The 27,577-nt window shown below is 37.5% G+C and overlaps 1 protein-coding gene across 3 annotated transcripts; it reads left to right on the plus strand.

Moving 5' to 3' along the window:
• The first annotated feature begins 480 nt into the window (after nt 1-480).
• Nucleotides 481-26,567, plus strand: LOC132173753 (uncharacterized). 3 transcript variants are annotated; one of them, XM_059585349.1, is made up of 18 exons: nt 481-628; nt 741-810; nt 13,497-15,421; nt 15,527-15,979; nt 16,586-16,741; nt 18,265-18,695; nt 19,020-19,495; nt 19,873-19,925; nt 20,011-20,118; nt 20,200-20,411; nt 20,490-22,013; nt 22,254-22,362; nt 22,646-22,826; nt 24,189-24,256; nt 24,360-24,475; nt 24,576-25,466; nt 26,001-26,097; nt 26,227-26,567. In XM_059585349.1, exons 3-18 carry the CDS (start codon nt 13,507-13,509, stop codon nt 26,241-26,243), a joined length of 6,807 nt encoding a protein of 2,268 aa, XP_059441332.1. In that variant the 5' UTR covers nt 481-628; nt 741-810; nt 13,497-13,506; the 3' UTR covers nt 26,244-26,567. The 3 variants fall into 3 exon arrangements, with proteins under 3 accessions (XP_059441332.1, XP_059441331.1, XP_059441330.1); XM_059585348.1 differs by having other exon boundaries at nt 741-837; nt 20,200-22,013; XM_059585347.1 differs by having other exon boundaries at nt 20,200-22,013.
• The last annotated feature ends 1,010 nt before the right edge of the window (nt 26,568-27,577 follow it).

A 27,577-nucleotide genomic window follows, 5' to 3' on the forward strand; every position in this document is an offset into this window, starting at 1 on the left:
AAAACTTTTCGCTCCTACATAGGGGCCACATTCTGCTCTGACCCGATCTTACGGTCTCCAGCCACGTGTCTACCCAAGCATACCCCTTTGGATTTTTAAAATTTAAATATTTATTTAAAAAACATTAAACCATTTTGTCACTCACATCCCTCCTAAACAGCCTCCCGTCATGGACTCGTGCCCACCGTCCGATCGCGAGTTATTGGTGGAACATGATCCATCAGTTGTGGTGGTTTATGTTTCATACCAAAATCGGACGGTAATCAAGAAGCCTGTGACCGTTACATCCACGACAGCCCGTGACGGACGTTAAAAAGGCAATTACCTTCGTCTTCCGAATGGTAAAAAGCCACGTGTCAGGCTCATTGTGTTCATACCCGTCGGATCATGGCCGTTTACGAAAGGCCCACTTGGAGTTAAATTGGATCGGCATCTCACGTTTTACTCTTCTCCCCAGACAAACAAAAACAAGTGAACATCCCAAGAGAAGAAAACAAAAGGAGTAAACCACTTGCGAAGGTATCACGCACGCACACTCTCTCGCTCTCTCTCTCTTTGCTTTATTTTCCTATCTCACCGTCGATTCGCCGGAACCCTAATTCGATCCGACGGAAACTCGAAGACTCCAGTAAGTACATAGACTTCGGCGACTTTGTGCTTAACTTTTGTTAGGTTTGAGGTGTGTGCTCTGGTTGAGAGTATTGAAAGACTTAACCCTAGGGATTTTTGTTGTGGAGCAGTAGATGAGCGTACGATTGGGGAGCAGTTGAGAGATCAAACGGGCCGGATTTCGTCACCGGATGGAGGGAGGTAGCGTCTCTAGACTTACTTGTTCTGGTACTGTTCATTTCCTACATTTCTTAAAGTGATAGGCTTTGTTTTGTATGTAAATTTGAGAAGAGATGTTGCTTGGTTTGCTTGCAAATGGTGAGTTTACTTTCAAACAGTTGCTCAGTTTATTTTATCAATTATTTGACTGGCTACTTTTTTACTCCGGAAAACAATCATTTACTAGGTTAATCTTTAAATTGATTAAAAGCGTTAGTTCGTTTGTATGTATATATATCTTTTAGGTGGTGTTCAGGTTGTAGGTGAGGATAAGTGCTTGTATAACCAGTTTGAGAAATGGGTTTTACCGTTATTTAAGTTGTTTTGATAGGTAAATAGACTTGTCATTTCTCAACAGAGAAGAGATAAGGTTTGTTAATGCACTACTTTATAAATTTATAAACCAGGATGCTACCTAGCAAGCTTTGTCCCAATAGTTTTTTCTTTTTTTGGAAATTACATAGAATGAATCAGGCAATTGAAGTAGGTGCTTCTTCCTTGTTAGTTTACTCTTGAATAGAACTTTAAGAATAAATTTCCACTGTCATCCCTAAATCTTGGTGATATGGAGAAACGTTAAGAATTATCTGAACATGTGACCTTTCTTCTTGTGTAATATTTTTTAAGAATAAACTTCCACTGTGTCTTAGGTGTGAGTGTGTCATCTCTAAATCTTGGTGATATGGAGAAACGTTAAGAATTATCTGAACATGTGACCTTTCTTCTTGTGTAATATTGGGCAAATTGGAGTTCTATGCCTCTTAGTGCATCTAGGATGGATGGTGTTTTAGAGTTGTGTTCTCGATGGGTTGGAGGAAGTGAGAACTTTTATGATGACCTTTCTTCTTGTGGAATCGTTGGTTATCTGTGAATTCGAAAAAGTCACCCTAATGGAGGAGATTAGTTGGTGGCAAAAGTATAGGACTCTTTGGCTTAAAGAGGTTGATAAATGCACAAAGTTCTTTCATTGGGTGACCAACTCAAGTAGGAGAAACAACTCCATTGAAGCTTTGTTTGTAAATGGCTTAGTCTCTTCTGATCAATCTGCTATCAAGGAACACATTTTGCAATACTATGATAGTTTGTTTTCATAATTGTTCAACTGGCGGCCTAAGCTGGATGGCCTTCTTGCTTTTGACTCCATGGATGTGGTGGAAGCCGCTAGGCTAGAGAGTTCGTTTGAGGAGGAGGTTCTTGAGGTTGTGAAAGGTTTGAACAGTGACAAGGCACCTAGGCTTGATGGTTTTTCTATGGCTTTCTTTCAAGCTTGCTGGGATGTAATCGAGACAGACATTATTGGGGCATTCCATGATTTTCATGCTCGTAGTAAGTTTGAAAAAAGTGTCAATGCCACCTTCATTGCTCCTATTTCGAAGAAATCAGGGGCTATTGATCTTAAGGACTTTTAACCTATTAGTCTTGTGAGTGAGTTTGTAAGATTATTGCCAAAACCTTGCCAATAGATTGAGAAGGGTTATGGAGAAGATTATTTTGAAGTCCCATAATGCGTTTGTTCAAGGTAGGCAAAATCTTGGCTCCGTTCTCATTGCTAACAAATGCTTGGATAGTAGAATTTGATCCTCTAAGCTAGAGGTGATACGCAAACTGGATATTGAGAAGACTTATGATCATGTCAATTAGGATTTCTTACTTTACTTGCTAAAGAGGTGTGGTTTTGGCGAGAAATGATGTTCTTGGATAGCACATTGTATTTTTTTGGTGCGCTTTTTCATTTTGGTGAATGGCGATTCATTTGGTTTCTTCAGTAGCTTTCGTGGCTTGAGACAGGGAGTTCTATCGTCTTTTCTCTTTGTTATTATTATGGAGGCTTTAAGTAGAATGCTTTATGCTACTTTTAATGGGGGTTTTCCCTTAGGCTTTAATATGGGGTCTAGTCATTTGGGTGTGGTTAAGATTTCACATATGTTGTTTGCGGATGATACTTTTGTTTTCTGCGAGGCTAAGCTGGACCATCTTCCTTATGTGCGTGCTTTATTTTTATGTTTTGAAGCTGCCTTTGGCTTGAGGATTAAGTTGGCCAAGTCAGAAATGTTCCTTGTGGGTAATGTTGAGAATGTGGATGGGTTGATTGGCATTTTGGGTTGTGGGGTTTCCTCCTTGCCTTTGAAATATTTTGGTCTTCTATTGGGGGGTCTCTTTTAAGGCCAAGTCGATTTGGGGTAGAGTTATTGAAAAGATAGAACATCATTTGGCTAGTTGGAAAATGATGTACTTGTCTAAGGGTGGTAGGGTTGCCCTAATAAAGAGCGCACTCTCCAATTTGCTTACATATTTTTTGTTCCTCTTCTCTCTTCTTGCGGGTGTTGCAAACCGCATAGAGAAGCTTTATCATGATTTCTTATCGGGTGGGTTGGTGAAGAGTTCAAATTTTACTTAGTTAGTTGGTCCAAGGTCTGCTATTCGATATGTGAGGGAGGGTTGGGTGTACAAAACTTGTTAAAATTCAACTGTGCTCTTTTGGGAAAATGGCTTTGGAGCTATGCGCATGAGAGAGAGGCGTGCTGAAGAGTTGTGGACTCTAAATTTGGCAGTTCGATGGGTGGGTGGTGTTTTAATGAGCCTTTTGGTTTGTATGGGTTGGGGGATGTATTCAAGTCATACTAGGTTTGAGGTGGGAGATTGCACCAGTTTTAGATTTTGGCATGATCTGTGGTGTGGGTACAAGGCCCTTAAGGAAGCCTTTCTAGATTTATATGGTATTGCCTATGCATAGGATGCTTTAGTAGCGACTCACTTGAAGTTTTCTGGTGATTCATTCAGTGGAATGTAAGCTTTGTTAGAGTGGTTCATGATTGGGAAATCGATGTCTTTGTCTTGTTCTCTAATTTATCGTACTCAATTAGAGTGAGACAAGATGGTAAATACAAGTTTTGGTGGTCCTCCTTCAGAAAAGGGATGTTTGCTATTAGATCCTTCGATAATGTCCTTTCTTGTAACAATGATGTTCCTCTCCCTTGGAAGAATATTTGGTGGACTAAGGTTCCTTTGATGACGGCTTTTTTGCTTGGTTGGCAGCCCTAGGGTAGATCCTACTACGGACAGTCTTAGGAAGCAACATGTCATTGTGGTTTATAGGTGTTGTATGTACAAGAAGAATGGTAGTTCGTGGACCATCTTCTTCTCCATTGCGAGGTCTCTTGCGCCTTATGGAATGCTTTTTTCAATCATTTTGGGCTGCCTTGGATGATGCCTAGTAGCGTAGCTGACTTGTTTGCTTGTTGGTGGACTGGTGGTAGCACTTAGAGTGCTGCTGTGTCGAAGATGGTGCGTTCTTGCCTTTTGTGGTGTTTTTTGAGATCCTAAGATGGCGTTGGCGGAGCTTGAGTCCTTTTTCTTTCTTACTTTTTATGCTTGGACAACAGCGTTTGTAGCTCCTTAGAAGTTTAGTTTTCATAATTTTTTTTTCCCCTCCTCCTATCTAGGTATTTCTCATGTATACTTCATGTGCACCTAAGTAACGCTTACAAGTTATGCCGTTGCATGATGGCCACTTTGTTCCTTATCTCTTTAGCCCTTTGTATCATTTTTTCTTTTCTATTCAATCTACATATTATTGGTCTCTCATATACCCACTAAACAATTTTATTTTATTATTATTATTATTAATTTTTTTTTATGATTCTGATTATCATTAATATTATTACTATTGTTATTATAATTACATTATTATTATTATTAATATTATTATCGTTATTTACTTATCAAAAAAAAATATTATTATTGTTATTTTTATCATTATTATTTTGGAGGAATTGAGTGAAATGCAATTGAATGTTTGTGCAATTGTGTGTACAAACTTGGTTGTATGCTCAATTGCTTAGACAAAGTTGGTTTTGGGATGTTATCTTTGCCAGTTGAATGGGATTCATGTGTGTCAAATCTTTATTTATGAATTGAAAGTATTCTAGGTTAGTATATCAAAATTCTTGTACTCTGACTAGCAGTACCATGTAATTGCTAGTGGTACTTACTAGGTACCATTGATATTTTCTCACTATTGTGATGCTTTTTAACTAGTTTAGGGTCGAATGCTCTTTTCTTTTCCCCACTTTAACCATATTGTAGCATGTGGCGCATGCCCTTGCTTCTGTTCAAGTTGTAAGACTTAGTTTTAATTTGATCTTCTAAGTATATGCTTGCTTCTTGATCAAGTATCTCAAGATGATGTTTGTATCTTGGGGAAAATGATCTAGAAGATTGTTTTTCTAATTCAAGTGTACTATTTCCTGCTGTAGTCTCCAATATGGTTTTACTTTTATATAACCTCATCGCTTCAACATAATTAGGTTTAGTTGTGTAATTGTCTTCACCATTAGTTATTATTTACACCCACCCCCTCCAAAAAAAATATAAATATTTTCTATGCTTGCTTTTCATTGTTCCACTAAATTCATTGTGTAGAGTTCTACATATATGTTGCATATGCTAATTTGTGAAGTTGGTGAAGTGTTTGGAGGAATGTAACTGGATGAAATCACTATAAATGAAGAAGATTTAACAAAGGAAGGGGTTTCATTTTCTTCCTTTTTTTTTTTTTTTTGTTTGTTTCAAATAGTCTACAAAGGGTAATATATAAATTTTTGATTGATCCTTTTTTATTTTTTTTCTAATCAAATAAGGAAAAGGGTACATAAGGTGGGTCATTCCCATTCTTGATCCGAATGGAGTAAAGAATGAGAGACCAGTTGGGAATGCTTCCGAACCCAAAGGTTGAAAGTGGCCTATCGAACTACATAATGTGCACAATAAAGTGCACTACAAATAAGGCAAATAACAAAAGAAAACAGAAAAGTACAATCTTGAATAGCTTGAAATGCAGCTTGGGCTTCACCAAAGGTAGTGGCAGACGAGAGACACGTGATGGCAGCATGGATAATTTTACTGTTAGAGAATCTAATAATCACAATTGCAAAGGAGAGACCTCTCTTAACCACAATAGCAACGCACAGTGGCAGAACAAATATCAAAGCGTTCCAACACAAAGCCAAAAACCGAGTCTCTACCCAAAGATAATACATCACAAAAATAGGGAGACTACTTACACATAACAACATAAAATAAAAGACAATAAGAAAAAAACTACAAGAAACCCAAACCAAAGGGACACTGGAGCGAGGGTAGGAGCGGAGATAGGCGGGTGAAGGACAGATTGGAGGAGCCACGTGTGGAAGACAGCTCTCCACGCTCCAAAGCGTGTTGTCCACGCGTCTGCGAGTGAGATCCACTCTCGCGTGCGTGTGGCGCACGCTCCGGCGAGTGTTGGCCAGACGGAGGTGCTGATGGTTGCGTCGGGAAGCGTAGAGGTCGTAGAGCATGGTGGTGAGGCACGTGTGATGGAGGAGCTGCCTAGTATTGACAGATCGGGTTTTGAGAAAACCAAAACGGGAAACACCAGTTAGGGGGCTGCGAAGGTTGATGGATGGCAGGTGGAGGTTGGGCTCGGCCGATTTGTGGCGGAGATGGGACGGTGTTGAATGATGAAGGCAAAGGAGCAGTCGGAGCTGATGTAATGGGGAAGGAACAACTGGAAACGATAGAGAGAAAGAAGGAAAACAAGAGAAAAAGAGAAGAAACGGATGGAGAACAAGGGTGGAAAGGAGGAGGGAGGGAAAGAATTCCATCCCTCCTCCCTCAGGCATCCGCACAAGGCGGATGAAAAACCTCACAAGGAGGTAGAAAACTTCTCTTAAAGAGAAGGGGGGAGCTTCTCTCCCTTTATTGTGCGTTCAATTGTAAGCATGCTGATATAGGAAGCATGTAGAAAAATAAAGGGAAAAGTTCACATTCCATTCTTGAAACTACCACTCAATTGACAATGTCCTCCCCAAACTTTCAATTGCGACAATGCCCCCCAAGGCTAGTAAAAAGACAGAAGTGGCCATAGTTTTTTTTCAATAAGATAAAAATATTCTAATAAATTAAAAAAAGAAACTTTTTTAAATTTTCACACCCTGAATTTTTTTTTTTAAATTGTTTTATTTTTATTTTATTAAGGATATTTTCGTCATTTGGGGGACATTGTCGCAATTGAAAGTTTTTTTTTGGGGGGGGGGGACATTGTCAATTGAGTGGTAGTTTGGGGGGGTATGTGAACTTTTCCCAAAAATAAAATAAAATTTGTAAAAGAAAAGATAAACGATCTTGAATATGTTGATTTGTGCAAATTATGGAAACAAAACCCTTCTTTAAACATGTTGATTCATACGTATTACCAGTACCAAAGGCATCAACAATTGGTTGATTCAAAAGAATACCTAAACACTGGAAGAACAAGAGAAACCTCTCTCTAGAAATTTTATTCTCCAAAATAAAGTCACTTGTTGCTTTTAAATAGGCTACAAGTCCTAACCTCCACACCAGCTCTCTTGTATACTTTGTGTGAGGGCCCTTCTCTTTCAATAATATTATTATTATTCATAAAAAACAAAAATAAAAAGAAGCTAACCTCCATACTTTGGATTATTATACAATTTTATTAACTGATTCCCCTTCCAATGAAGTCTTGTCAAATTTGATCATAAGTTGCTTTTTTATTGTGAAGTAGGAAAGTTATATTATAACATGACAAACCAATTAACAAAACATTTTTCTCTCCAAAATTGTCAACATGAATATTAATTGAATCTAGTTCCTATGGATTTTCATCAAATAGTGGTGGGGTGTTCTAACCAACAATAATGAATTGAATGCCTTTTTCCAAACGATTGGACTTTTATGAAACACTTTATATGAATCCCAATTTGTATCGCATCCCAATTTGTATCAGTTTGTTGCCTTCAGTATCATAGATTGGTGACAAACCCAATCCACGATACATTTGTCTTTTGTTAGATCATCTTCCATGACTTCTTAATCTTTTGTGCTTTTCTACTCCATTTAGCGTGGTTTTTATTTTATTTTATTTTTTAAAATAATGTTGTATATATCAAAAAGGAGAGAGGAGCGCATCCCTGATACATATGAAGTATACAAGAGAATGCCTAAGAAGAGGAAAATAGAAAGTTAAAAAAGCTAATCACTAAGGGAGCTAAACAAGCATCTGTCCAAGAAAATAGAGTAAAAAAGAAAAAGGACTTGAGCTCTTACAAGGTCCTATCTTAGACTTCACAATTTCTCGTATTTCTTTCCTTCAGCAGGCTCCATATAAGGCACAAGGGAACCATTTTCTACATAACAGCACTCCGAGAACGACCACTCATCCACCAACATGCAAACAAATCAACCACACGATTAGGCATAGCCTAGGACAGCCTAAAGTGACTGAAAAGGGCATTCCATATAACATCGGCGAGCTCACAGTAGAGGAGGAGATGATCGACGGACTCCTTGTTCAATTTGCACAAGCAGCATCTATTAACCACGATTCGATATCTCTTTCAAAATTGTCCATGGTAAGAATTTTCCCTAGAATTGTCGACCAAGCGAAAAAAGCCATTTTCAAGGGAGCCTTGGTCCGTCAAACATTCTTCCAAAGGAAAGGAATAGCCCCTTTACAAGCAAGGACCTTGTAGAAAGATCTAACATCAAACGTCCCTTTGTGAGAGGGAGCCCACCAAAGCTTGTCCTCCCCTTCCCTTCTCGCTCTATTGGAGTACAATAAGGAATATAAGGAAGCCAACACATGCACTTCCCAATTGTGAGCCAAGCGGATAAAGCTAACATTCTACTGAAGGGAGCCACTCGACAAATCCATGTTAACAGCAACAGATGCATCCTTCACACTAGCCATGTTAGATAAACTTGCTGTACCAAAAATAGTGCAAACCCAAGTGCAGGCTATCGCAAGTAATAAATTCTCGGTAAGTACAAGGTTGATCCACAAGAAATGGTAAAACACTAAAGTAAAATTCCTATTATTGTGCAGAAAAATTAAAAGAATTGATTTTTGTTTTTCACTATAAAGTGGAGCAATGAAGTAATTAAAGTAACAAAACTAAATTACGTAAAATAGAGCTACATAAAAATTAATGAGAAAAGTACTAGGGTTTCAAGGACATATTATAACTCAACTAGGTAGAAATCAATTCTTCTGATCGGAAGATAAAATAACTAAGCACCAATCAAATATAAAATAGATTGAACATGGATTTGTTGGGAATTTGATTTTTATAACAATGTGACAATAAATTAAGCATTCAATATATTTTCGAATCAAACAAAGTAAGCATTTGATATAAACAAAAATCATAATGAATCAAAATAAACTTGTCACTTGAAATTTTCTCAAATTAAAGAGCATCCCCAAAATTCAATCTCTAATCTATGAAGAACAATAAATAGTCTCAAGAACACATAATAAAAATACTAAGCTTCACCCTTAACCCTAACTAGAGATTTAGCCACTAATAACTATGAAAATAAATTCAATAATCAAAGTACTAAATATTAAATTTTAACTAAAAGAAAAGAAACTGAAAATAAAAGTTAACCAGTGTAGCTGTACTTGGGTTGCGCCCCTCTGCGCTCTTTTAATGCATTATTACTTATCAAAAAAAAAAAAGTTAACCAGTGTAGCTCTAAACTGCTCTAGAGAAACCCCAATCTGGCTCCCCAGATGGAGCCTCAAAAAAACTCCTCTCTAGCTCCCAATGCTCTGTGTGGTGTCCCCCCTCCTTCATTGTTGTGCGAGTCTTCTTATATATATGGAATGAAACCTTTTTCTAGTTAATTTAGTAATCCATGTTAGAGTAGTCCACTTTGGTCTCTTATTCTTTTCCTTTTTTTAAAAAAATTTAATTTTAATTTTTTATCTTTGTATGTGGGCCCCATGGCAAATCTAGAGGATCAAAATCCTCCATCACGTTTAGCTGCTAAATTTAGAAAGCTCCATTAATTATGGTATAGCTAGCGGGCCTTCTCGGGGAAGGAAGGGCAAGAATATTGTTTGATGGGTTTGCTTCTGTAACTTTGGGGGTCTTTTTGTGGGAGCTCATAGTGAGCTTAGGGTTGTTTTGGGTTTTAGGTGTCGGGCCTTCTTTACTTAGTTTTTATTTTGGGTCTTATTGTGGGTTTTCGCGGGTTTTCCTATGTATACTTTTTGTGTACTTTGAGGCGCATTGCGCTTTTTGATATATACAACAATACATTAAAAAAATAAAAAAAAATAAAAAAATCCTCCACGCTTCAGCACCTCGTAAGAACCCAATTCTTTTCTTTCTTATTTCGTCTTTTAGTTGGCCTTCCATATACCAAGTGTTACATGTCCTTCATGAAGAAAATCAACTCCACCTTTTACCGTTCATTCTCTCTTTTATTGTTTTGTAATAGCATTAAGATAACATTTTAAGCTAAAAATTATTATTGAACAATATCCCATAATTTTTTTTTTTGATAAGTAATAACTAGTCTTATTAAAAGCGTAAGACGCCCCAAAGTACACAGGGAGTATACAACAGGGATCACCTAACTAGAAAGGGAAAAGCGAACAAGGAAATCATCAAAGCTAATTGACAATGGGGACACAAAAGCTTTAGTCCAAAGATACAAAGTATGAAAACATGAGGATAAAATGTCCTCCGTGGACCTCTCCAAGTCCTTAAGCTCCTATTATTCCTCTCCCTTCATAAACACCAAAAAAGGCAAGTAGGCACCATCTTCCAAACCGCGGCACTCCCTCTCCTCCTAGCAGACCACCAACTGGCAAATAACTCGGAAACCCATCTAGGCATCACCCAAGACATCCCGAAACGATCAAAAATAGTACTCCACAAAGCATAAGCTACCTCGCAATGAAGAAGAAGATGGTCCACCGTCTTACACATGCAACATCTATTTATTACAATAACATGCCTCTTCCTGAGGTTGTCTAAGGTCAGAGTTTTGCTCAGAGCTGCTGACCACACAAAGAAAATCACCCTCGGAGGAGCCTGCGTCCGCCACACACTCCCGAAGGGAATCTCCTTCCTTCGGTACAAGCTAAGGAGTAAAAGAGGGACTTAACCTAGAAAAAGCCTCTTTTTGAAGAGCTCCACCATAATCTATCTAAGAATTAAACAAAATAAAGTATGATAATGTTTATTTTAGTAAAGAAAATAGGCACATTTAAGCTATTATCAAAACCTAGGAAAGCTTCCTTGAGGCTCGAGTCTCCACCACGCATCATCCCTGAATCTAATCTTGGACCCAACTCTGGGATAAAATCTTTTCTTTGGCTAGAGATAGCCTCCACCCCCTTTTGATATACTTCCAAAGCCCCACTCCATGCGGCCCTGATGAATTGATGGAACACCACCCAACCCACTCATAACCGAATTTTGGTGTCTACAACAATTCCCTACCTAGCCTCTCTCTTATGCACATAACACCACAACCACTTCCCTAACAAAACTTTATTAAATAGTCTCAAATTCCGAATCCCTAAGCTTCCCTCGGAGATAGGAGAGCATACCTTGGACCAGCTAACTAGATGATACTTAAATTTTTCAACAGGAATAGGAAAGAGAGCATGAAGTACGTAGGTAACTTGGAGAGTGTGCTCTTAATGAGGGTAACCCTGATTTGGTAGTAGTTGTCTTTGTTGGATGGCAACGGTCTAGGCAACAGCTTGTTGAGTTAGAGTTTCAATTTGTTGTCATTATTACTGCTACAGCCATTTGATGAGTCAAAGCGTCAAGTTATTGTTGCATCTTGGCTATGCTATGTTTAAAAATTTTCTTCTACAGTAGCATCGCGATCACTAGAACCTAGGGCTGGCAAAACTGTTCACGTGTCGAGTTTATTAAGCGGGTCATAAGCAGGGGCATATTTATGATTCGAACTCGTTTAATCTAAATCCTAACCCTAAAACTATGTGTCGGGTTTGCAGGTTGTTAGTTAAATTGCTAGTTAAACTTAAAATTTACTTTAAAAAATAAAAAAAATAATTATATAAATAGGTCAACCCTCGAATCTGTAGATTGACTCATGTGACACGTTTATTAAACGGGTCACCTGTTTATGACCCGAACCCGTTTAACCTAAACCTTAACCCTAAAACTACATGTCATGTTCCTGTCGGGTTCCTGGGTCACGAGTTAAATTGCACGCCCTACTAGAACCTCTTTGTGGCAACATGATTGTAAGAACGTAGCAAGCTTTGATACCACCTAATGTAGAGAGAATGTAGAAAAATTTAAAATATGTAAAATAAAAGATCAATGATCTTGAATCCATTGGTTTGCGACAAATACCGCAAATCTAAAATAAAACCATTCTTTAAACCTGTTAATTCACTCATAATATGAGGAATAAAGTTATCAACACTTGATTGATTTAAAAGAATACCCAAAAGTTGGAAGGACAAGAAAGATCTCTTTAGAATTTTTTTTAATTTGTAATTCAATCTTATTCAAAGGTGCAGAAGGGCATAATCTAAGTACACATGGAGTATACAAGAGCGACACTCAACTAGGGGGAAGAACACAAATTCGGAAATTCTAGGAAATTTGAAAAAAGAGGGGACTATTAAATAGAGGGATTTGAACATTATGGCTTTTAACTCGACCACCGAACTCTCACAATCTTCAAAATTTTGCATAGTGCGTTCCCCCCAAATACACCACATTATGCATAAAGGAACCATCCTCTAGGCTTTTATATTATGATGGCTTCTAAACTGACCTCTTCAGCTGGCCAATAGCTTCACCATCCGTTGGGGCATGACCTAGATGTAAGATTGAATCCCACAAGTCTCTAGCCACCTTGCAATGGAGCAAAAGATCAATGGATTCCCCACTCGTCTTACATTACAACACTAATTTATTGCTATGACACCTCTTTCTCGGGTTGTCCAAAGTCAATATCTTCCCTAACTCGGCCGTCGAAAGAAAGAACGCCATTCTCAAATGAGCCTTATAACTCCAAATTCTTTTTTAAGGAAAGGAAGAGCCAACAGAGGGGCTAAACATCTGATGAAAAGATCTAACCTTGAACCTACACCTTTTGTAAGAGTCCAACACATTTTATCCTCACTACCTCGGCTCAATCTGAGTGTACAAAAGATTAAAGAATGAAGTGATCAACTCCACCTCCAGTCGTACACCGATCTATGGAAGTAGACATTTCACTAAAAGGAATCGTTAGAAAACTGCGCAAGATCCTCCACCGAGGCCTCCTTATGGCGAGCAATAGAAAACAACACTGGGAAAGCTTCCTTCAAGAATGTCACTCTCTTCAGATATTTTATTCTTCAAAACACAATTTTCCAAAATAAAGCCACTAGTTGCCTTTAAATAGACTACAAGTCCTAATCCTAAGATTACTAAGAAATCCTAATGGAATTAAATTAGGATTCCTAATCCTTTAAATAAGAATTCGTAATTATTTGAAATAAAGACTCCTAATCTTGACTTGACAAAGATTCCTAGTTATTACAAACAAACGCTCGTAGTCCCTATTGGACAAGGATTCATAAAAATAAAGACTTTAAAACTCCTAATAAGTAATCCTCACGGCTATTTATTTTGACTTCCATCATGTCATAAAAAGATGTCATTTTTGTTGTTTGTACTGCATAACATACTTGACATGGCTTTTATATATTTTTGTTGCACCCTGTAGCAAGATATTTCTAAAATTTTGAAGACATGATCTGTGTAATATTTGCACTGTAATCTCTGTCTCTACTTCTCTTCTCTATCTGTATATCCCTCACCTTTTCTTTTTTGTAGGGATACACCCATGGATTATGATGACAATGATTTTCAAAGCCAGAATCTTCATTTAGCTGGAGAAGGAAGCACCAAATTTCCACCGGTTTTGCGGCCATATGCTCTTCCCAAGTTTGATTTTGATGACAGCCTTCCGGGGCATTTAAGGTTTGATAGTTTAGTTGAGACAGAAGTTTTTCTTGGCATTGAAAGCAACGAAGATAACCGTTGGATTGAAGATTTCTCTCGGGGGGGTAGTGGGATAGAGTTCAGTTCTAGTGCAGCAGAATCTTGCTCTATAGTGAGGCGAAATAATGTTTGGTCTGAGGCCACTTCCTCAGAATCTGTTGAAATGCTATTGAAATCTGTTGGGCAGGAAGAAATTATTCCCAGACAAACTATTGTGAAGGAGTCAGATGCATGTGATGAACTGGGCTGCTTAACAAAGCAAATGGAGCCTAGTCTGATACATGATGATAACATTCTTCCTAAATCAGGGGGCGTTACAGATTTACAGTCTACATTACCACAGGATGAGATTCCTGAAAACTTTTCTGGGTTAAAGGGTGATATACTGGTGGAGGGGCCTCATGTTGAAGATACTTCACAAACTCAAGAAGATGAGTTTTCTGTGGATGGAAGATCGGGTGAACTGGATCCCAATGCTGTCAGTGTAAAGAGTAGCTTACCTGTGATTGAGGAAAGTCCATTTGCTGATGGTAAATCTAATGATGCAAATAGAAGCGGTGTTGATATGTTGGCTGATGAATATCTGGATGACAAAACGCAAGAAGATTCTTCTGCACCAGTTGTGCAAGTTGATAATTTGGTTACCTGTACACACAATAAAATTACAAGTGGCGATGAGGTGAATGATCAAGATCTCCTACATCAGATAGATGATATTAGCAATATGAACTCAGAGGAACTGCAAACAGGAAATATTGAGCGAGAGGAGGAATTTAATGTTTTAAGCAGAGAGGCTAAAATGAATGATCAAAATTTGGATGAAAATGTAGTTGAAAGTGGTACCTTTCATTTAGAAAGCCCTCTTGATTCGCTCTCAAAGGTAGACTCTGTGATAGAAGGAAATGCAATTGAAAATTGCACCAGTAATGTGGAGGATCCTTCTAGTATGTTACACAACGATGATTCTGACTTGCATATGGTGGAACAATGCAGAGAGGATGTAGATTCCAGCATTCCTGCCGAGCCAGGGAAATGTGATAATGTGGTTTTATTAAAAGACACAGAGGTTGGTGATCCATTTAAAGTAAATACACATGAAGTCACACCACTGGGCTTTAAGGGTGATACTAGTAGTGAGAGATATGCAGTACAAGTTAGTGATCCCAATGCTCGGATCTGCATAAGCATGGTGCCAAAGATGGATGCCATTGTTCAGTTAACACATGAACAGGAAAGTAATGTTGAGAAGGATGATTTGTTACAAACTAGTCGCCAATTAGATAATGAGATTTTGGTAAGCAAATCTGAGCCACCCATGCCGTCCGTGGAGGAAAATAAAGTTTCTATGGGTGAAGGCAACAAAAACAACAATTGTCATGTAGGAGGTATTTCTAGTGTGACTTTGGCGTGTTCTTCGGCTGAATTGCTTGGGGGAACACCTGAGACTGGAACTCTGAAAGTTGTTCATGATGTTTCTGGAGCGCCCGGTGAGAACCTAATCGCTGAATCCACTCAAACATGCAAAGAAGATAAATTCTATGGGCAGGGTGATGTTCATAAATGTGATGTAAATGTTTCATTTAGTGAAAAGGATAGCACAACGCTGCCTTCTGATTCTAGTAATGTGGATTGTGTGGTTGGTAGATCTCTTATCATCGATAAGGGAGTTGAGAGCTCATCTTTTCGAGAAGGTAGTGCTGGAAATGAGTCAATAGTTACAAAATTACAATTTGATGCAACTATAGGAAATGAATCAGGTCTCTATCACAACTCATCCAATATTGATGAATGCTTAAACATATGTATGAAATCTACAAATTTTGAGGTTTTTGGTTTTTTTTTTCTTTTTTCTTTTTTTGCAGCATCAAATGCTAACTTGGAAAATGCTAATAAGGTGGTATCCTGTGACACGATGGATGGTGTTCTCTTGCCTTCTGATGATATGACTACTGATGGAGTTATTCACGGCCAAGAGGTTCAAATGACAGCTTCTGTTGGGGGGCTTACTCACTCGGATGAAAAGGAGCCAACTGCAACCAAGACATCTTCAGAAGCTGGAATATCTACTTTGATGGAATCTTCAGAAGTGGAAACTGAATCAGGTCCTGTTTCTGAAACTGAAAAAGATGCATCCCATGCTTCTGCTGGAAAGCTGCAACGAGAAACTGTTGATCTATCTCTGTCAATGGTGGAAACCCGTGATGCAGAAAGCCAGGCTGAAGCTAAAACAATATTTGCTAATGAAGCTTACCCTGTTATTTGTGATATAGCAGCAAAAGTAGGGGGTGGTGAAAAGGCAGCCCCAAAAGTTGCAGGTGGGTATTTGTAATTTGTTTTAGTATATGCTTTTTTTTTTTTTTTTTTTTTTTTTTTTTTACCTTCTTGGTAATTATTCAATGTCACTCATTAAAAATCTCATAAGTCTTCCTTCTTGCATACTTCCCATATGTATGGTCCAAGAAGTTTGTACTTCAGAAATTGGAAAAAGTTTTTAATTTTTTTTTAAAAAAAAAAAATATACTTTAGATGGGGTGACTATTGAAAAGCTATTTTCCACAATTTAATTTCTTTGTACCTCAACCTGCACGACCACTTTTCTTCAGCATGTCTTTGATGGTTTTTTTTTTTTTTTTTTTTTGTAAACCACACAAGTATTTACTTGTCATAACATTTGTTTGTGTTTCATATGTTTCATATGGCCTAATCATTCTTGTAAAGATTTACCTTGTCTTTAATTAGTGCTACTCATAATTTTTAAAACTCTCATAGCGGCACTTTTGATGAGATATATTATCTGTCATCAGTCCTTGGTTGAGTTTTATTACCATTGTCCTTTTTCTCTGGAGGATTACACTCCATGCAATTCCTATATTGGGATTCCATTTGATTAATATTACCAAGTAATTTTGTTGCTGATGCAGAACCAATTCTAAACAATGATATGATGCTCACACAATCTGTGTCTTTACCATTGGAAGAATCTTGCCATGGCACTGGCCAAGTAGGTTTGGAAGCCGATGATACTACAGTTTCTGGAGATAAGAACTGCAAGCAAACTGCCACGCCAAGCACCAATAGTGAGTCATTTTAGACAATTTGTTTCTAATTGTTAAGAATGAAGTCAATTTTGAGAAAACTAAGCTTGTAGTCACTTCTTTTTTACTTTGCATTGACTAGTTGTATTGTATATTTTCTTTGGAGAAACTTTTAGTTAACCCCCCTGAACTTTTAGCGCTTTTACAATCATTCATCTAAACTTTTAAAACTCTCAATTTAGTATATCCAACTTTAAAAAATTTGTAATATCTTCCATTCTGTTAGGGTTTGGGGTTAAATCAGACAGAGTATAGGTGAAATGTCCCTTATACCTTTGTATTTAAAATTTTTAAAATTTTTAAATAATTAAAAATTCTAAAAGAAAAATTGGAACCCACTACTTAGCCATGGGTCAGCCCGACAACAATTATTTTCTTTTTGCTTTTTATTTTTTATTTTTAAATTTCTAAACAGGGGTATTTTGGTGTCCTCCATTAACAGAAAATCCTAACAGAAGAGTAATATTGCAAACTTTTTGACGTTTGATATACGAAATTGAGAGTTTTTAAAGTTTAGGGGGATGATTGCAAAAGTGGTAAAAGTTCGGGGGCTTAAGTGAACTTTCCCCATTAGCTTTCTAAACCAAATCTTATGTTCCATTTGGTCCTAACTTAATCTAATTAGTATATTTTGTGTATAACATGTCCATGAATTTGTGCAATTTGATGGTAGGTTAGCATATATGTGAAATATGGCGTAAACTTTGTAGTCTAAACTAAGATGCCAACCAATCTGGAGATATATGATATCTGAGCATATATGCCTGGTGAAGAAAAATTTCTGTACGAGGAGATATGTTGTAGCTTTAAAATGTATGTAGTGTGAAAATGCAATGCTTCGCAGGCTTTCTTTTTCATTGTCTTGTTAACACTTATCTGGAAAGCACAAAGAAAAGAGAAGTAATTAAGAAAAATGAAGGAAATGGTTGGTACAGTTTGTTCCTGGTATTGAATAGCATTAAGAGGCAGGATTTATTTGTAGGACCAGTAAAAAGGAACTAAGACCTTGTCGAGAATATTTGGTGGTTATTAAAAAGAAAAAAATATTCAATTACTTCGTAAATCCCATTATTTTTTTTAGATCTTTAATTGAAAAGATATATATAGATATCTTTTATATATATAGATATTTTTTTTCTGTGTATAATTAATATCACTAGAATCAATGTGCAACTTTTTATTGAATTAAGAAAATTATTAATAATACATATACAACAATGAAGCAAATGGGGAAAGAAGTGATCAAACAATTCAATATAATTAAATTTATTTTGACTATAAAATGGTCACTTTGTATTAATAAGAATTCACATATGTTTTTGGACTTATCTTACATCGCCTAGGTTTTGAATCTATTTGAGCCATAATTTTGTTTTATGGTTGAAGGAATTTAAGAATCATATTCCTTGGAGTCTTCTTTTTTCTTGGTGAATGATATTGAAGCTTGCATTCATTTTTCCTTCATAGTTCATGTCTGTTCTAATTACTGGATCCCTATTTTGCAGGTGAGGTTTTAAAACTTCCTGAGGACTCCTTTTCTTCTCTTTTACCCAAATCTCAAAATAAGTTATGTACACTGGAAGGTGGTAGTGCTTCTGGCGATCCTGGTAAACCGACTGGTTCCCCTAATATTATTAAAACTACTGAGCTTTCAGATAGCGAAAATAAAAAGGAGGAAGTGAAGGCGTCCACAGAGGAGAGACTCAATAGGTCCACAGTTCAGAATGCCTCGATTTCGGAGGTCATTGATGTGGATGCCAGCAATGTTTTGTCTATTTCTGGGGGTCGAAAAGGAAATAGCACCTCCAAAGATGGGAAGAGCTTCCGTTTTGAGATCAGTTCATTGGCAGATTCGTCTAGAAAAGACACTGGCAAGAATTCGCAACCCAAGAATTCGCAACCCTTTTCTTCTATTTCCACTGGCAATGTAACACCTGTAAGTTTCATGTTGTTCATAGTTGACGTTGTAAACTTGCATCTATGATATTTTGTATCACTTTTTTTTCTTTTCTTTTCTTTTTTCTTCCTCTCTCTTTTTTTTTTTTTTGTTTGTTTGTTTGTTTTTTTTTTTTATTTAGTCAAAATTCTTTACTGATATATACTTAGGAGCGCCTTTCGCTTTTAATGGGATTGATTTATTACTTAACAAAAGATCCCCTTACGGATATATGTCTGGAAATTCTGAAATGATCCATATTATGTCCTTAGACAATGATTTTTTTTTTTTTTTTTAAATTTCTTACGAAGAATTATTTTGAAGGTTGTAGTGAGTTCTTCAACTTCTGGCTTAGGCCAAATGGAGGCCAAGATGTCACAAGATATTTCTTATGGAAGTCCACAAGTATCTGAAGGACAGATTACACGTGGTGATTCAAAAGGTACTCATGAGCGTAAAACTAAGCGACAAGCTGGTAAGGCAACTGGAAAGGAAACTGCTAAAAGAGGAAATCATGCAAAAGAAACAGCTCTTACAAGGCAATCAGACAGAGGGGACAAATCAGCAAATGTGTCCTTGAGCCCATCTGCAATTTTCCAGTTTGTGCAATCCAGTGAAATGCAGCACTATGGGCATATAGATGGCAGTACTACAAAACCAATTTTTGTTCTTACTGCTCCAGCATCTAGTCTGCCAGATTTGAATACTTCAGCTTCACCATCTACAGTGTTTCAGCAGCCTTTCACGGACTTGCAGCAAGTGCAATTGCGTGCTCAGATCTTCGTTTATGGAGCTTTAATGTGAGTTCTGTTGTATCTGTACTTGTTGTGTCGTACTAATTTACATTTCTGGGGTAAAGATATCTAGGATCGATTTAATTCAGTATTATGGCCATGACTGTTGTGCATGACAATGTGCTTGAAGGCACCATTCTCATGCCTATGGCTTTCATGAGCCTCCCTCCAAATCAGGAAAAAAAAAAAGGAAAAGGAAAAGGCCACTGTTTCCCTTGAGATAGGGTTAATGGGATGTGTTTTCTATATGGAGGATTATTGGTATTTTTGGGATGTTTATATATATGTAGGATTATTAGGTATTTTTTAAAAAGATAGGAAGTGGGAAAACAATAAATTTGCCGCCCTAAGTGTTAGTTTTATGTGTCCAAAATTTTCTGCAGTCAAGGAACATTTCCTGAGGAAGCACATATGATATCAGCATTTGGTGGACCTGGTTAGCTTTCTCTATCTCCCCTATATGTTTTCCCTTTTTGACACTCATCGCAAACACATTAACTTCTCGCATACTGTGCTTTTAGATGGTGGAAGGAGCATTTGGGAGAATGCCTGGCGTGTGTGCATGGGAAGGCTACATGGTCAAAAGTCTCATCCTATTACCCCTGAAACCCCTCTGCAGCCACGTTCTGGTACCTCTCTGGATTTAAGTTGTTTAGTTTTTCTCCTTATTTAATTGAGTTTGTAATGGGTTTAAGAATTCACATCTACAGGTGTTAGGACTTCTGAACAAGCAATTAAACAAAGTGCACTTCAAAGTAAAGGTATTGGTTCACCTCTTGGTCGAACCAGCAGTAAGGGTAGTCCAACAGTTGTAAATTCGATGATACCCCTTTCATCACCACTGTGGAGTATTCCTACCCCTTCTTGTGATGCCCTGCAATCTAGTGTCATGCCAAGAGGTTCAGTCATGGATTATCAGCAGGTACTTACTACATTGCATCCTTATCAAACTCCTCCAGTTAGAAACTTTGTTGGACATAACACCTCGTGGATATCTCAGTTCCCTTTTCGTGGTCCCTGGATGGCTTCTCCGCAAACTTCTGCACCTGATGCCAGTGCTCGTGTTTCTGTGTTACCTAACACAGAAACTATTAAATCAACTCCTTTAAAGGAATCATCTGTGCTACATTCCTCTGGTATAAAGCACGTTTCCACGGGTCCAGTGGTTCATAGTGGGGTTCCTACTAGCACTCCCCTGCTTGATCCAAAAGAAGTAACAGCATCACCTGGACAGAATACTAAAGATCCAAAGTCGAGGAGGAGGAAAAAGACTCCAGTTTCTGAGGATCTTGGCCAGATTGTTTTGCAACCTCAATTTCAACCAGAACCAGTTTTTACTCCTGCTTTAACTAGTCATCTGTCTACATCTGTTGCCATTGCAACACCCACTGGGTCTGCTTCTAAGGCCACTTCGGAGAAAATGGTTCCATCTGAGTCTCCTATATCATGCACTGATAATCTCAAAAGGGTTGGTGACTACGTAGAGCAGAGGGCCACTTTGTCAGAGGAGACCCTTAGTAATGTCAAGGAGGCTAGGTTACAGGCAGAGAATGCTGCTGCTCTCTCTGCTGCTGCTGTTAGTCACAGCCAAGAAATATGGAGTCAGTTGGAAAAGCAAAAAAGTTCTGGACTGGTGTCAGATGTTGAAGCTAAGTTAGCTTCTGCTGCTGTTGCAATAGCAGCAGCTGCTGCTGTTGCGAAGGCAGCAGCTGCGGCTGCCAATGTTGCATCAAGTGCTGCATTGCAAGCAAAGCTAATGGCTGAAGAAGCACTTGTTGCGAATGGTTATGGCAATCCCAGTCAAGGTAATGGGACTTCTCTTCCTGATAGTGTGAATATTCTTGGAAAGGCAACTCCCGCATCCATCCTGAAGGGTGAAAATGGAACAAACAGTTCCAATTCAATCATTATAGCTGCTAAGGAGGCTGTTAGAAAGAGGGTTGAAGCTGCTTCAGCTGCCACAAAAAGAGCTGAAAATATGGATGCCATTGTAAAAGCTGCTGAGCTGGCAGCAGAGGCGATATCACAAGCTGGAAAGATTGTTGCTATGGGTGATCCTTTGCCATTAAGTGAGCTGGTAAAAGCTGGGCCAGGGGGTTTTTGGAAAGTATCCAGAGAATCTTTTGAGCTAGTTGTGAAACCAAATGACACAAATAGAGAACATCTAAACAATGATAGTATTGGAGGAGGTCCAAATAATTCTACTAACAATTCAAAAGACGGATCATCAGATAAGAAAGAAAATCAGATTACTACATATGAGAAATCATCTATCCCAACAGAGATGCCGAGGGAGTCAATGCAGGATCAAATGAGATTGGTAGATGGCATTTCAGCTACTGTTGCAACTAATGAAAAGGATTCAAGAGGACAAAAGGGCCGAAAAGTTTCTGATTTGGCTAAAACCATTGGTGTCGTCCCTGAATCTGAGACTGGATCAAGATTTTCCGCTGTTCAGAATGAGTCTGAAAAGGCTGTGGAAACTTTTAAACAGAATAGCATCAAGGAGGGTTCACTTGTAGAGGTATGTGACCTGAAAGTGATTTTACATTTTTAACTATTTATTAGCATTAGGTTTGAAGTAAAGATGAACTTTTTGCATCCAATTGCATTTATTGAGATGTGAGTTCTAATTTATCTTTGTTATCTTTCAAATATGTGCATATTACTTTGTTTACCTTAAAGCCAAGTTTGGCGGTTCTTTTGGACTGCAAGGTCTTTGTAAGCTTTTTTTCTTTTTTGACTTGGTGAGTGTATATTTTAGGTTCTCAAAGATACAGAAGGATTTAAAGCAGCCTGGTTCACAGCCAAGGTGTTGAGTTTGGATGATGGAAAGGCACATGTTTCTTACAATGAACTTCAAACAGATGATGGTAAGTTGCTATTAAAGGTGTTAGCAGCAGGCGGGTTTGCCTATGCCATGGGTATATCTTTCCCTTGTGCCTTGAAGAGAGAAATATTTGAATGATCTTGCCTAATCATATATGTATATTTACTTCCACGGACTCCTTGTCACAACCATTAGCTGCCGGGAGTGTAATTGGCATGAGATATTTTGAAACAGAACGAATAATGCTTAAAGCATTTACACTGATTGGTTATTCACTGTGTGTGTGTTTGTATATTTATATTTATTTCTTTTTCTCTGCTGTCCAGGAGAGGGACCACTGATGGAATGGGTGGCACTTCTAGGTGAAGGAGACAAGGCACCAAGAATACGCATAGCCCGTCCTGTTACTGCTGTGCGATATGAAGGTACAAGGAAAAGACGTAGAGCGGCCATGGGGGATTATAATTGGTCTGTCGGTGATAGAGTTGATGCATGGATTAGAGACAGGTATGCATGTACATGGTCTAAGTATGGTAGCTATGTATTCATGCATTGTGAGGGATGAAAAACATGACATGGAAACTCGAAAAATGTTAAATATTATTCTAAAAGAGTTAAAATGATAAAATTTTGACGATCTTTTATACTGGATACAACTTTTGTAGGGACATAACAAAGTGTTTTGGATGCTAAGTATAAGTGAAATGGTAATATGGTTTTCTTTTTGCCATATTACTCAGGTTTTTATGTTCAGAATCATTTTTTTAGGTTGCATATTGCAAAGCAAATTCCAAAAACTGTATTAAAAAGATTCCACATATTATCATAATCTGTTGCATATGTAGCTCAGAAGGTTATTTTTACTCTGCAATTGATCTTGGTGTGACACAAAAACCTGAACAGATTATTCTACTCCTGATAATCTGTTGCATTTATTTTCACTCTGATTGATTATGGTGCAACATTAAAACCTGAACTGATTATTTTACTCCATTGATGCTCATTTATTTGCGTACTTCATTTTCTGAATGGTTCTGGTTTAGACAGTATTCATGAAAAATATTGTAGAAAGCAATCATATGGACTTCTCATATGAAATTTTTGAGTAGCTGTCTTTGCAACACTTGATACTTGATTTTGATGATTGTCCATGCCTAGGCACTTATGTGTGATTGAAATACAATAGTTTTAGTAATAAAATAATGTCTACTATAATTGTGATTGCTTATACTTTTTCCATGTGGAAAACTTTATAGAAACAGAAGGGTTGGATTTGGTAATGTTTGTTGCCCAAATTTAAATCAGACCAGATGGTCAAACAGCTGAAACCCTTAAGCACCCCATTGTTAGATAAAGTCATCTAATTTTGGGATCAAACCTAGCAGATGGGTGAATCGAATCAATCCGAACTATTCTGGACCTTCTACCAGAGGAAGAAAAAAAAAATGGGACAAGGGAATGCACATGTTGAATTCCATAAAGAAAACTTTTGGATTTCATTGATGATAAGCCAGTACATGAAGACGACTAAACGTGCTACCTTTAAGAATAAAAGGAAATGACATAAAGAGTGGAAGCGTTTATATCCTCTGTTCCTTAACATTTTCCTGCTTATCATTTTAGGGTCATTAACTGAAATTATGTAAGCACCACCTAATTCATCAGTCTTTTTCCCAACTATATGGACTATGAAGCTCTGATTTGTAATTCTGCTCTCGCTCCCCACTCCCCGTGGGCCCTTCTCTCTTTTTTCTGATATTGAGACCCTTAATTGACGGATCGTAGTGTTTGGGTTTGTTCCTCAGCCATCCATATACTGTGTATAGTAGTTGTTTAATTGATCTCATTATTTTTATTTTTTTCTCTCAGCTGGTTGGAAGGGGTTGTAACCGAAAAGATCAGTAAAGATGGGACTACATTAACCGTCCAACTTCCAGGTTTTTTTTTTGGTTACATGAAAACCCATGCTCGTTTTATGCTCCCAATTATTGTGTGTAGACCCAGTTTTTTTCAAAATGAATCATTATCTGGTTCCTGCAGCTCAAGGAGAAACCTCAGTTGTGAGAGCCTGGGATCTTCGGCCTTCTCTCATTTGGAATGATGGGGAATGGATTGAATGGTCCAATCTGCGAGAACATGACTCTGCTTCTCACGAGGTGCTATCTTTAGATGTTCTGATACTTGATGTGTTTCCTATAGTGACTAAAAACATTTACTTCTCTTTTTTCTGTACTAAGTTGCAAATTTGGTGTTCAGGGTGATATGCCACAGGAAAAACGACTCAAGTTGGGCAGTCCAATGGTAGAGGCCAGGGGGAAGGATAAGATCTTGAAAAGCAAGGATGTTGTAGAATCAGGAAAACCTGAAGAATCAAGATTACTGGATTTATCAGCGAATGAAAAGATATTTAATATTGGTAAGGATGCCAGAAATGAGAATAAGCCAGATGCCCTCAGAACAATACGGACTGGTCTGCAGAAGGAAGGATCGAGAGTGATTTTTGGTATTCCTAAGCCTGGAAAGAAGAGAAAATTCATGGAAGTAAGCAAACATTATGTTGCAGATCGAAGTAATAAAATTAATGAAGCAAATGATTCAGCTAAATTCGTGAAATATATGATGCCTCAAGGATCAGGATCCCGTGGATGGAAAAATAGTTCTAAAAGTGATTTAAAGGAAAAACGAGTTGCTGAAACCAAGCCAAGAGCTCTTAAGTCTGGAAAACAACAAAGTGTTACAGGTAGAACTATTCCAGCAAAGGACAACCTTCTGAGTGCAGTTTCTGCTCCTGATGATGGCACTTTGACAGATCATTCAGCAAGAGTCAAGGATTCTGTAAGTCATTCGGAGAATGCATCGGGAAAGCATAACCTGTCAGAAATTGGATCACTTGCTAGCACTGAGGTAGCTGCAGAGGGCCCAATTTTATTTACTTCACTGGCTCCCTCATCAGATGGATCCTTCAAGAAAGGTTCTGCATCAAATGCCAAATCTGAAAGGGTGAATAAAGGAAAACTTGCACCTGCTGGTGGTGGAAAGTTGGCTAGAATTGAGGAGGACAAAGTTTTTAATGCTAATCCTGCAAAATCAACCTCTGAAGTTATTGAGCGACGCAGATCTAATCGTAGAATTCAACCAACGTCAAGGGTAAGTATAAGTTACCAGTGGAAAAATATATATATATTCTTTCTCATCTGTCTTTACAGTAGTCAGTATGTTTGGACGCTTGCACATGTTTATGCAAAACCGTCTTTACAAAAAATAATTTTTCAAAATCATAGGTTAAACAAAAAATATATAACTAATACTTAAGGGTATGACCAAGGCAATGAACCACATCTATTTTTGATGCAGAATGAATGCAAATAACTTACCAAAGTTTAAGGACTAAATATTTTACGGATATTACAAGTGAATTGAATAAGTTCATACTTTGTTGATTATCTAGTTGATTGATTGTGGGTCTTTTTTTGTGTGTAGTATCATGGCTGAGACTTATTAACCTACTCGATAATACTTATTCGAAAAGAATTATTAAACTGTTCCCTGTTTTTTTTTTCTTTTCTTTTTTTTAAAGTGTGCTTGCTTAAGCCCAAATCCATCTTTGCCTGACCTGATATTATTAGTGCATGAATACGGGCCTTCTTAATCTTGTACCTTATATGCTTGTTGATACTGCAGCTACTGGAAGGATTGCAAAGCTCATTGATCATCTCGAAGATTCCTTCTGTTTCACACGACAAGGGTTACAAGAGTCAGAATAGGAGTGGTTCTAGAGGTAAGATGTTATATTAGAATTCATTTTGGACTTTTCCAATTCAATGTTGTGGCAATCTCAAGTCCTGTCTGGTGTTTTCTTGTGTATGCGACGTGCATGCATTAAACTGATTGCTTGATTTTTTATCAGGGAATAACCATGGCTGAATGAAGCTTCTGCAATGATGTGTTCAAGTTCAGAGAAGATCAGTTATGGGATGATCAATACACCAAAGCTTAGTTCATGTGTATATTATTATAGTAGGAGAGAAAATTAGAAATGGAAATTCCTGCTTCCTGTGGTTTAGTCAAAATCTAGTCAGTAGATAATATTGATTTAGTTTCTTCTAAAGTATGATTACCCTAGGTCTTGCCTAATAGGTTGTATATGGAAAATTCTCCATGTAGTCTGGCTTGAAATCACCGAGGAAGTTTGCAGATGAGCAATCTTGACGCTTCTTTCCTGGCTAAAATTAACATCTTGACGTGCTCTGCCTGTCTAAGCATACTGTGTTTGTGTGTAGGGGGTGTAGATTTTCATGTGGGACTGAAATTTCCTAAGAAATTTTTCTCGAACCCAATCTCTAAAAGTAAAATGTCACTTAGAATGTGAGAAGAACATTTTTTTTAATGAGTAATTTTTAGTACACAATTCTCATCTCACTTAGCTGATATGACCGTGTTTATCATCTCTTGGATATTTTTTCCTTTTTTAACAAAAGCTAGTTCAAGAGCTAATGGGTATTGTCACATCAATTCAATTCAGTGAGATGAGAGTTGAATATGTAGTATTTAATTTTTTTAATAGCATGTGTTTTTCATTTAAAAAATAAATAAAAAGAGAAAAATAAAAGAGGAGTCGAATGAATTTTTAAGGACGGGGTTGAAAGAATTTATTCAAGTTTGCAGCAAATATGTACTTCGATGCCATTGTTCAGTTTGTCAGCAGTCCAGATTTAGTTGCCACTACCTATTCCCTTTCCCCACAAAAGAAGAGGAAATGATTATTCCACCCCTTCCCCACCCCCACCTAAAAAAGAAAGAAAGAGAATTATTTGGCTATTTCATCTTAGTTCTAATTTCCCATGCTGTGTGTCGCTTCTGATGTTACCAGTTACCAATTTATTACAATTAAATTATTGTGCAATTGAGATGATGTAATAGTCAAAATGAGCTTTTGATTTTTTTTTTAAGTGTTGTTTCAAAGATGGATTGATTTTCATGGCAGTATAAAAGTCTATTAAGTTTATAAGGGATAGCTCAATCAGCAGTGGATCACGCCTCATGAAGTGGAGGTTATTAGTTTGAATCTCCCTTCTCTTTCTTTTGTGTGAACATGTAAAAAAAAAAAAAAAAGTCTATTAAATATCATTACTTTTTATTATATTGTTGTAAGGCAATTTATTATGGTATCTAGCGGTATTTGAAACTAGACCAATACTGAAAGTCGAATGCATTGTTATGCGAGCGCTCAATCCTCGATCAAGGCCACTGTAACTCAA

The sequence above is a fragment of the Corylus avellana genome, chromosome ca3 (genome assembly GCF_901000735.1).
Source record: "Corylus avellana chromosome ca3, CavTom2PMs-1.0".
In the NCBI taxonomy this organism is placed as follows: Eukaryota; Viridiplantae; Streptophyta; class Magnoliopsida; order Fagales; family Betulaceae; genus Corylus; species Corylus avellana.